This window comes from Budorcas taxicolor, chromosome 2 (genome assembly GCF_023091745.1).
Source record: "Budorcas taxicolor isolate Tak-1 chromosome 2, Takin1.1, whole genome shotgun sequence".
NCBI classification, from domain to species: Eukaryota; Metazoa; Chordata; class Mammalia; order Artiodactyla; family Bovidae; genus Budorcas; species Budorcas taxicolor.
In genome coordinates this window covers 44479198-44491651 of record NC_068911.1, presented here as the reverse complement: position 1 = coordinate 44491651, position 12454 = coordinate 44479198, and the positions used below count along the sequence as shown (strand labels likewise).

At 38.1% G+C, this 12454-nt stretch overlaps 1 protein-coding gene across 1 annotated transcript in view; it reads right to left on the bottom strand.

Moving 5' to 3' along the window:
* Positions 1-11773, bottom strand: part of LGSN (lengsin, lens protein with glutamine synthetase domain) — a 30649-nt gene extending 18876 nt beyond the window's left edge. The window contains 2 exon segments of the mRNA XM_052652768.1: positions 5634-5770; positions 11696-11773. Coding sequence (XP_052508728.1) covers positions 5634-5770; positions 11696-11773 — 215 coding nt within the window.
* Between the last annotated feature and the right edge of the window lie 681 nt (positions 11774-12454).

Sequence of the window (12454 nt, the reverse complement as noted above, 5' to 3'; positions counted from 1 at the left end):
AAAAGGCTTTTTAATCTCTTCTTGTTATTCTTTGAAATTCTGCATTCAAATGGATATATCCTTTTCTTTTCTCTTTTGCATTTTGTTTCTTTCCTTTCCTCAGCTATTTGTAAGGCCTCCTCAGAAAACAATTTTCTCATGTCATTTCTTTTTCTTGGGAATGGTTTTGATCACCATCTCCTATACAATGTTACAAGCCTCCATCCATAGTTCTTCTGGCACTCTGTTTACCTGATCTAATCCCTTGAATCCATATGTCACTTCAACTGTGTAATCATAAGGGATTTGATTTAGGTCATATCTGATTGACCTAAGTAGGTGGTTTCCCTACTGTTTCAATTTAAGTCTGAATTTGGCAATAAGGAGTTCATGATCTGAGCTACAGTTTGCTCCCAGTCTTATTTTGCTGATTGTGTAGAGCTTCTCCATCGTTGGCTGCAAAGAATATAATCAATCTGATTTCAGTATTGACCATCTGGTGATGTCCATGTGTAGTCATCCCTCGTGTTTTTTGAAGAAAGTGTTTGCCATGACCACTGTATTTTCTTGACAAAACTCTGTTAGCCTTTGATCTGCTTCATTTTGTACTCCAAGGCCAAACTTGCCTATTACTTCAGGTATCTCTTGACTTCCTACATTTGCATTTCAATCCCCTATGATGAAAAGGACATCTTTTTTTGGTGTTTGTTCTAGAAGGTCTTGTAGGTCTCCAAGAACTATTGCACTTCAACATCATTGGTTGAAGCATAGACTTGGATTACTGTGATATTGAATGGTCTGCCTTGGAAATGAACTGAGATCATTCTGTCATTTTTGAGATTGCACCCAATTACTGCATTTTGGATCTTTTGTTGACCGTGAGGATTTTTCCATTTCTTCTAAGTGATTCTTACCCACAGTAGTAGATGTATTGGTCATCTGAATTAAATTTGCCAATTCCCATCCATTTTAGTTCACTGATTTCTAAAATTTTGATTCACTCTTGCTATCTTCTGTATGACTACTTCCAATTTTCCTTGATTCGTGGACCTAACATTCCAGGTTCCTTGCAACATTGCTTTCTACAGCATCAGACTTTACTTTCACCGTCAGATATATTCACAACTGGGCATTGTTGTTGTCTGGTTTGGCTCAGCCTCTATTCCTTATGGAGCTATTTCCCTGCTCTTCTCCAGTAGCATATTGGACACCTACTGACACCTTTCCTATCTTTTGTGTCATATCTTTTTGCCTTTTCATAGTATTCATGGGATTCTCAAAGCAAGAATGCTGAAGAGGTTCACCATTCCCTTCTCCAGGGGACCACATTTTGTCAGAACTCTCCATTTTGACCCATTCATCTTAGGTGGCCTTGCATGGCATAGCTCATAGTTTCATTGAGTTACACAAATCTGTGATGCATATGATCATTTTGGTTAGTTTTCTGACTGGTTTTCATTCTCTCTGTCCTCTCATGGATGAGGATAAGAGGCTTTTAGAAGCTTCTTGATGAGAAGACTGGCTGTGGCAAAAACTGGGTCTTGTTTTGGTAGGCAGAGGGACTTGTTCTGGCAGGCCATGCTCAGTGAATCATTAATCCAATTTTCTGCTTATTGATGGGGTTGTCCTCTTCCTGTAGTTTGATCTGACCAAAAGACTTATGCCAGCACACTGTGCCTCCCAGGAATACTGCTGCCAGTGTATCTGACCCTGAAGCAGGCCACTGTCAACCCACACCTCCACTGGAGACTCCCAAACACTCACAGGCAAGTCTGGCTCAGTCTCTTGTAGATTCATTACTCTTTTCTCTTAGGTCCTGGTGCACACAAGGTTTTGTTTGTACTCTCCAATAGTCTCTGTTTCTTCAGTCCTGTGGAAGTTCTGTAATCAAATCCTGCTGGCCTTCACATCAGATTTCCTTGGTATTCTTAGCCTTTTGCTGGATTCCCAGGTTAGGAAGTCTGTGGTGGGGCCTAGAACTTTTGCAACAGTGTGAGAGCTTCTTTGATATTTTTCTGCAATTTGTGGATCGCCCACCTGGTGGCTCTATGGTGGGGCTAGTGGCAACCTCCTCCAAGAGGACTTATGCCATACGCCACTCCTCCCAGGACTCCTGAAGCCAGTGCCTGTGTCCCCACAGCAGGCCACTGCTGACCCATGCCTCTGAAGGAGACCTTCAAACACTCACAGGCAGGCCTGGTTCAGTCTCTTGTGGTTACTGCTCCTGTCCCTGGGTCCTGATGCACACAAAGTTTTGTCTGTGCCCTTCAAGTGTCTCTGGAAGGTATTACTGGAATATTAGTAGGTTGGTACAAATGTAATTGTGGGTCTGGACCACAAATTTTAAATCATTATAACTAAACTCAAACACATCTTTATTAATCAAAATAGAAACCATTGCAATCAACACATTTTTGTGAATGAGAAATAAGTTTGTTTATTCCTGTAGTGCAAAAGACCATGCTTTGGGATTCAATGAATTCTTGGAAAGCATTTTCTGCTTCTTACGGATTGTGGAAGCATTTTACCTTCAAAAAGTTGTTGAGATGCTTGAAGAAGTAGTAGTCAGTTGGCAAGAGGTAAGGTGAATATGGTGGATGAGGCAAAACTTCGTACCCCAATTCATCCAACTTTTGAAGCAGTGGTTATGTGATGTGCATTAGGGTGTTGGCATGGAGAAGAACTGGGGCCTTTCTGTTGACCAATGCAACCAGGAGTTGCAACTTTTGGTGCATCTCATCGATTTGCTGAGCATATTTCTCAGATATAATGATTTTGCCAGGATTCATTAAGCTGTACTGGGTCAGACCAGCAGCACATTTTTTGCTGTGAGTTTTGCTTTGGGAAGTGCCCTGGAGCTTCTTCTCCATCCAGTCACTGACCTGGTCATCACTGGCTGTCATATAAAATCCACTTTTCACCTCACATCACAATCTGATCGAGAAATGATTCATTGTCATTGCGTAGAAGAAGAGAAGAGGACACTTCAAAAGACGATTTGTTTTCATTTTCAGTCAGCTCACTTATTGAGCTTTTCCACCTTTCCAATTTGCTTCAAATCCTGAATGAAGCAAATGGTCAAACTTGAGTTCTTTGACAAATTCTTGTCTAGTTGTAAGAGGATCAGCTTCCATGATTTCTTAAAATTCACTGTTGTCAAGTTCAGATGACTGGCCACTATGCCCCTCATCTTCAAGGCTCTCATCTCCTTTGTAAAACTACTTGAACCACTACTGCACAATACGTTCATTTGCATTTTCTGGACAAAATGAGTTGATGCTGCAAGTTGTTTCTGCTGCTTTATGACCCATTTTGCACTTGAATAAGAAAATCTCTTGAATTTGCTTTTTGTGTAACATCATTTCCATAGTCTAAAGTGAATATAAAATACATAACAAGTAATGTCATTAGCAAAAAAAGGTGCATTAAAATAATGTATAACATAACCACATTTATTTAAGAATGTGTTCTAACATCAAGCAGCAAAGTTCAACACTGGCAAAACCGCAATTACTTTTGCACCAACCATATATATATATACATACATACATACATATACAAGCGCTGCTGCTGCTGCTAAATCGCTTCAGTCATGTCCAGTTCTGTGTGACACTATAGATGGAAGCTCACCAGGCTGCTTTGTCCCTGGGATTCTCCAGGCAAGAACACTGGAGTGGGTTGCCATTTCCTTCTCCAATGCATGAAAGTGAAATGTGAAAGTGAAGTCGTCCAGTTGTGTCCGACTCTTCACGACCCCATGGACTGCAGCCCACCAGGCTCTGCCGTACATGGGATTTTTCTAGGCAAGAGTACTGGAGTGGGTTGCCATTACCTTCTCCGAAATATATATATACACATATATGGATACACATACACACACACAATGAAATATTACTCAGCTGAATAAATAAATAAATAAATGAATAAATAAATATTGCTATCTGCGGAAACATGTATGGACCTAGGGATCATCCTACTGAGTGAAGTAAATCAGACAAAGACAAATATATATCACTTATATGTGGAATCTAAAAAAAAAATAAGATGAATCTATATATAAAACACAAACAGAATTATATTTTCTGTAGCAGATTTGTGGTATTCACAGAAACAAACTTTTGGCTACCAAAAGGGAAAGGGAGAGTGGGAAGGGAAAATAAAATAAGAGTAAGGGATTAACAAACACATATGTGTGTGTTAAGTCTCTTCAGTTGTGTCCGTCTCTTTGCAATCCCATGGACTATAGCCTTGCAGGCTCCTCTGGCCATGGGATTCTCCAGGCAAGAATACTGGAGTGAGTTGTCATTTCCTTCTCCAGATAGACACATATCACTATATATAAAACATGTAAGCAACAAGGACTTGCTACATAACAAAGGGAACAATATTCAATATCTTGTAATAAACTATAATGGAAAATAATTAGAAAAACTGTATATAACTGAATCACATTTTTTTTTAATTTTTATTTTTACTTTATTTTACGTTACAATACTGTATTGGTTTTGCCATACATTGACATGAATCCACCACGGGTGTACATGTGTTCCCAAACATGAACCCCCCTCCCACCTCCCTCCCCATAACATCTCTCTGGGTCATCCCCGTGCACCAGCCCCAAGCATCCTGTATCCTGCATCGGACATAGACTGGCGATTCGTTTCTTACATGATAGTGTACATGTTTCAATGCCATTCTCCCAAATCATCCCACCCTCTCCCTCTCCCTCAGAGTCCAAAAGTCCGCTCTACACATGTGTGTCTCTTTTGCTGTCTCACATACAGGGTCATCATTGCCATCTTTATAAATTCCATATATATGTGTTAGTGTACTGTATTGGTGTTTTCCTTTCTGGCTTACTTCACTCTGTATAATCACATTTTTATATGCCTGAAACTAACACAATATTGTAAATCAACTATATTTACAATTTTAAAAAAAGTAAGAAAAGTGTTAAAACATGTTGAAATTGTTTTCAACTGTCTTTCAATATGATATGAAGAGGAATACTTAAGAAAATAATTTATTTCTAGGCAGTGACATATCAAATATGGGGCTATGGGGGTAGTTCATCCTAGTTGCAAGCCATATGGAGATGCATTGTCTGTAAAGAATTTTAAAACAGTAATAAACTCTACAAAAGTCTGACTGCATTTTATTGTTGCTATGCACTGACCATTCTTACTGCCCCTGCCTTAGAACACTACTGTTCCTGAATTGAGAGTGCTGTCCAAACTAGCTCCTAGGTTCAATGCTGTTTCAAATTCACTGGAGTCTAGTTGGAATTCCAAAATGTGGTATGAAAACATGAGCCACTCCTTTATTGTGGCTTGCCTCAGTAGTGATCTTTGCACTCATTCTCAGAGCAGAAATATGCTCTCTTTTTACTCATATGTTCCTTCGGTTCTCTCTTTCCCCTACTACTATCTTAGTTCTATCTCCCTTTAAATTCTAAATATATATATATATATATATATATTTATCATTTTATATATTTATATTGTAAACATATATGTTCATCCTTTATGTTGCCTATGTAGGAGTAAGTTTTATTTAATTTTTTGCTTCCTCTTAAAAAAAAGAAAAATGCTTTATGAAAAAGAGACCAGATAGAGATTGTCTTTGATAACATATTCTTGAGGAATTATAATGGCAAGATACCTTTTGAGTTGGATATATCCATTTCTCCTACTTCAGTTGAAAAAATATGTAGTTTAGTGACTTTCTCTCTTGTCCCCATCAATTTACTCATACTGCTGGCCTTAGTTTCATTATCTTCATCTCTTGTGTCCTAAAATAATCAATAAACAAAAAGTCATAAAGGGAAAAAATGATTGGATAGCTAAATATAAAAGTGACTATAGAGACTTTTACAACAAGGTAAATTTTGTTGTTTCCACATCTACTTGAATAATTCAAAATTAAGTTGCTCAACATTGTGCTGACAAGATGGATTTTCTTTATCTTCTTTATATTTGATACAGAAAATATCATGACATAAATGAAAGTTTTGCTCAACGAATCAAGATTGTCTATCATTATTTTTTACTCTGGGACATTTCACATTATATTTTTTTCCTTAAGTAATTTCACCAAACCCATTTTAGCTAAAAAACCTCTCTTTTATAATTTTTCTCTCTTTTTAGAATCTCTAATGTTTTTGAACCGAAGCATTCTCTTCTCCTTACCCTCATCCTAATGGCATCAATATTTATTGAATGCTTTGAAAAAGCACATGCTTTTGTACAATGCTATTTTGTGACTGTTTTATATATGTAAAACAATGTCATGCTCAAAGTGTTTTATAGCTTGGAAAAGCCTACAGAAAAACGTTTTAAAACAAAATAATCTAACTTCAACACCCTAGTTATAATCTTTGACAGGATCCTTTGACAGAGTTGTCAAGGGCTATTCTCCATAGGGAGCTGGACACTGAGGCAGGGCTGAAGAGCTTTGATGTCTCTGCCTCATCAGCAGACAGAATCACCCCTACTGTCTTGGGACACAGCTGAAATAAATAAGAGTATATCTTTTTCTTTTTTACTCTATTTTTAATTGGAGGATAATTGCTTTACAATATTGTGTTAGTTTCTGCCATACATAAACATGAGTCAGCCATAGGCATACATATGTCCCCTTCCCTCTTGAGCTTCCCTCCCACTTCCCATCCCATCCCACCCCTTTAGCTCCTTACAAAGCACCAGGTCTGAGTTCCCTGCATCATACAGCTAAATAAGTATATTTTAAAACTTAAAAGTTGATGTTGACTTTTTCAATTATCCACTTTATTTTTAATTCACTGAAGTAATTTCTAAAAGAATCAATCATTTTTATGTAGAAGGCTAGATACTTTATACACATTATAATGTACCAACTACAGATTCTGCCATGTTAAATTTTGTTCAGGTGTTATTAGTTCTACCAAGTCAATTGTTATATTTTTTTAAATGAAGTATAATTTACTTACAATATTATGTTAGGTTCAGGTGTACAACATTCAATATTTTTATAGCACATAATCCATACAAAGTTATAAAATATTGACTATATTTCTTGTGCTGCAGATCATATCCTTGTAGCTTATTTAGTAATTTGTACCACTTAATCATTTACTAGTATTTCACCCATCCCTCCCCACTTCTCTCCACTTTGGTAGGTTGTTCTCTGTATCTGTGATTCTGTTTCTGTTTTGCTGTATTTGTTCATTTTTTTACAAATTCCCATGTAAGAGAAAGTATATAGAACTTGTCTCGATCCAACTTATTTCACTAAGGATAATATGGCATATATACGCAATGGAATATTATCAGCCATAAAAATGAAGTTTTGCCATTTGCAACAACTTGGATAAATCTGGAGAGAATTATGATAACACTTCTATTTTACTTTTTTTTTTTTTAACAAACTCCTCATTGTGGTTTGAGGAGAGAATGTCAGGGTCAAAAATTTATATTCTAAAATGTTTTGAGCCATTTTCTCTTGAAGAGAATGAAGAGCCATTTCTGAAGTTTCCATATCTGAAGGCAAGTTACAAATATATGTCTAGAGTTGTTGCTGGTGAACATCTTTACCATTGTCAATTATATAAATTAATCTCTAAATGTTAAAACAGGAAAAATGAATTTAACTTTTTGTGTCTATGTGTAGTTATGATATATTGTTATCATTGTTATGTTTTAAAAAAGATATGCTTCATAGGATAAAGCATGTGATTTTAAAGTTTCACATTTTAGAAAATTGTGGTTTTTCACTGAAGATAATCTTATATTGAATTACGTGCTATTTATTATTAGGTATAGTCTTTTTTTTTCCTAGTAGTATATAATTTTATATAAATATTTGTGCAAATTTTCCCTACAGACTTTGGATAAGATTCTGATGTAATATACTTGTCTTATTGTATGTATTCACCACTTCTAAAGTTGCATTGCCAGAAATATACATTAGATAATTATAATTTTGGTAAATGTTATTATATATTCATATCTCTGGTTATTTCAGAGAAGTCTTATTTAGAAAATTACATACAAAGGGGGCTTCCTTTTTAGCTTAGTTGGTAATCTGCCTGCAGTGCAGGAGACCCAGCTTTGATCCCTGGCTAGGAAAATACCCTGGAGAAGGAAATGGCAACCCACTCCAATATCCTTGCCTAGAAAATCTCATGGACACAGGAGACTGGTAAGCTGCAGTACATGGGGTCGCAAATAGTCTGGCACAACTGAGCGACTAACACTTATTTACTTACTTACTAGGCTAGTTACATAAGTATCAAAGGAAACTGAGTAGGCTAACATCAGTTCAGTTCAGTCACTCAGTCGTGTCCGACTCTTTGCGACCCCATGAATCGCAGCATGCCAGGCCTCCTTGTCCATCACCAACTAGTTTGATCCATTAGGGATCCTCTCACATACAGATTGAGGGAATCAAATGTAACAAACCTTAAGATTTCTTCCAGTTTCAAATTCTAATTATACTAAATAACAATGTGCTAAAATTGAGCACTCTGTCAGGCACATGTCCTCAGCAAAACCTTCAGGGAGGCAGAATCTCCACCTTATAAATGAGAAAAGTGAGACCCTGAAAAACGTCTAAAGCAATGGAAGTGATTTGCAAGTAGAGAGTACAGATAGGTCTTCTGGTTTCCAAAATGCCAACCTGCTTCTTAAATGCCAGAGACTGAAGTCCAGAGAAAGTTTATTTTAGTAATATTAACCCACCTTTATATAAACCAGACTAAAAGTGGGAATTTATTAAGAGAAAAACAAGGACAATTTATCCACTTCCTAACATGAGAATTTCACCAATAACACCTCTGGACTCTAAAATAAATGCTCTTTTTTTTTTTTTTAATGAAGAATACATTTAATTCAGTCCTTTGATTTTCTCTTACATACTAAAATTATCATTTCTATAATAGCTTAGACAAATTTTGTGGATCCCAGGTTTACCACACCTCTAATAAAGTATTTTTATTCTCTTTTGTCTCTTACTACATTTAGTTACAATGTGAATGATGTTTCAGTAAAAACTCTGCTAGGCAAGATTCATGTGATTTGAGTCCTAATTTTGTCTTTTCTACTAAGTACAAGTCCTCTGGAACCTTGGCATTTTCATGTAAACACTGCTACAATTGTACCCTGCAAGTATATTAACAAGTATTTTCATAATCAAAAAATAAATATTTTACATCTAATTAAATACAACAACTTTCAGGGAACATTTATTATTACCTACATTTTGACAATGCATAAACAGAGTCACCATGATTAAAGCTTGGGGAAGCTTCCTACATCACCATAGCAGACAGTCAAACTGGATGAAATTCCACTTCTATTTTATAAGATTATCTGTGTGATTCATAAAAATTTGTCCACTCAACTTGCTCAGTTACATATTCTTTTACAATTATATTGTGTTTTAATAACTTTTTCCTGAATAAAGATTAAAATCATCTTAAGTCACCATTGGCTTAAATTTCACCAGTACAAACAATGAGGACTATGGGTAAGGCAAAATCAAAGATGTAAAAATAAATAAAACATGGTCTTTTTCTGAAGAATATTACAATCTAGTATAGGCAATAAAGTGTTGTTATGGAAATTGAAGACTTCCATGTTGTAAAGAAAGTGATAGACTTAGGCTATTCTAATTCTGAGATAGCAGACTCAGTGCTAAGCAAGGAATAAAGAGATGCAGTGGGTTGGATGGTGAACACCCGAGTTGACATCAGTCCAAAGAAGGAGCCAATATGTGGCTCTGGCCAAGAGTTGCCATCACAAAATATGGCCCCAGTGATGCCAGTTTTATAAATTTCCAAGGAATGCCAGAAATCTGGATTTTTACTAGAACTTTTGTGATTTTTTTAAATGTTGGCAATCAATTTAAAGTATAAAGTAGGTGGTAAAGAAGAAAAGTTCTTAAGTCCCATACACGCTGATCTCAAAAAACACTGGAATGATGTTCAGAATATGCAACAGTACTAGACATTCTGGGCACAATGATAGTAATAGGAATCACCTAGTTTTTCCTCAACAGTGGTGGCTAATACACTACTGAGAGATGATAATTAAGATATTTATCCATTAATACAGGCAATAAAGGGCTTCCCTGGTGCCTCAGTGGTAAAGAACCTGTCTGCAATGCAGGAGCGGCAGGAGATGCAGGTTCAGTCCTTGGGTCAGGAAGATTCCCTGGAGCGGGTCATGGCAACCCACTCCAATTCTCACTCTATGAGAATCCCATGGACACAGGAACCTGGTGAGCTACAGTCTATAGGCTTGCAAAGAGTCAAGCATGACTGAAGTGATTTAACATGCATAAATAATAAAAATAACAATTTTATTTCACTTACTATGTGTCAGGCTCTTCTAAATGCTCTGCATTTAGTCTCAAACAACTTCCCAAGATAGATACATTATCATCTCCATTTTAGAGATGAGTAAAACTGAGTCAAATAAAGATTAATTAGCCCCAAATCACACAACTACTAGATGATAGAGACAGGATTCAAACCCAGGCAATTGGCTTAAGAGCACATGGTGCTTAATGTATCCTTAATGAATACTGTCGGTCAGAATGCCCCAGAATAATTACTGGGGTGCTGGGAAGTCAAGGCAGGGTTTTAGAGGGTCCCTGACTCCTTGGAAGAAAAGCTATGACCAACCTAGATAGCATATTCAAAAGCAGGGACATTACTTTGCTGACTAAGGTCCGTCTAGTCAAGGCTATGGTTTTTCCTGTGGTCATGTATGGATGTGAGAGTTGGACTGTGAAGAAGGCTGAGCACCGAAGAACTGATGCTTTCGAACTGTGGTGCTGGAGAAAACTCTTGAGCGTCCCTTGGACTGCAAGGAGATCCAACCAGACCATTCTGAAGGAGATCAGCCCTGGGTGTTCTTTGGAAGGAATGATACTAAAGCTGAAACTCCAGTACTTTGGCCACCTCATGTGAAGAGCTGACTCATTGAAAAAGACTTTGATGCTGGGAGGGATTGAGGGCAGGAGGAGAGGGGGACGACCGAGGATGAGATGGCTGGATGGCATCACTGACTGGATGGACGTGAATCTGAGTGAACTCCGGGAGATTGTGATGGACAGGGAGGCCTGGCGTGCTGTGATTCATGGGGTCGCAAAGAGTCGAACACGACTGAGCAACTGAGCTGAACTGAAGGACCAGATATTAACTCTTCAGTGGATAGATTAAGAAGAGGTCTAAGGGCCCCAGGGAAACAGTAAGACAGTTAGAGAAGTTTAGAGGCTTGGGAGACCTTCAAGGGATTCTTGTCAGCAGCTGCTTATCAACCTGTATGGAAATGTTTATCAACTAGCTGGCGTTACAGGTGTAGCTGACAATCTATGCTGTTACTGTGTACTGTGACTTAGGTCCCAAACTTGGATTGGTAGTCAGGAAGTACCTAGCCTCACTAGGAATCGAAAGTTTGGAAGCTAGATGGAGCTCTAGCTCCAAGAACATCTCTGAGGTTAAAGGTTAATCAGATTGGAACTACAGTGGGTTTTTTCCCTTTGGTAACACTGGCTCTTAATGGACCAGAGGAGGCTCTTATACTGGTGTGGTGATGCTTGGAAGGAACATCTCAGTTTTATGTTTGTGTCAGTCTTACTGTGGTCAAGAATATACTCAGGGTCGTGCACAGGCACTCAGGTGACAAATGTTTCCCCCAGTAGTCTTAGCTTGGGAAGCATTCTGGATGGTTACTTTGATTGCACCCCGGGTAGCATCAGAGGCAAGCAAGGTTTTAATGGTGAAGAGCTGGACGTCAGTTTGAGATGCCATCAGGTCTACCCCTGGTGCATCCCCACCCCTTCTTGGTGGTAGAACAGAGGGACGAGTAGGACGCCTTTGTCAGTAAGGGACAGACTAAGTCCAACCAGGAAAGAAAAGCTTTTGGTGTAAAGTCTGTCTACACTCCCATCTAGAGCAGGGAAGGACGCCTCCAGTAGAAAGATGGCGCTGGTTGCTTTTTTTTCTCTCTTACAGATGGGAGCTAACAATTCCAGCCTCACTCCTTTGAACTGTATTCTGAAAATCTGGGATAGATTTGATCCCCAGGGCTTAAAGAAGACACACCTGGTCTTCCTATGTGATACTGCATGGCTGCGGTATCCACTGGAGGATGGAGGGTCTCTTGAGTATAATACTGTTTTACAGTTAGACTGATTCTATAGAAAACAAGGGAAATAGGTAGAAGTAGCATATGTGTTGCCCTTTTTCTCTCTGCAAAATATGCCAGACTTATGTCTTAAGGGTATAGATTTGGGTGTGCAAACTTCAGCTCCTTCCTGTCCTCCTACTTTGCCCCAGTAACCAGGGCTCCAAACTGAGCAAACTGAAAGACAGAGAACCGCCCCCCCCCCCCCCAAGAAGGGTTGCCTTGGGCTCAGTGGAAACCCAAACTGAGATTCAAACTGTACACATAGAGGTCCAAACAACGGCTGTCTCAGTACTACCTCAGAT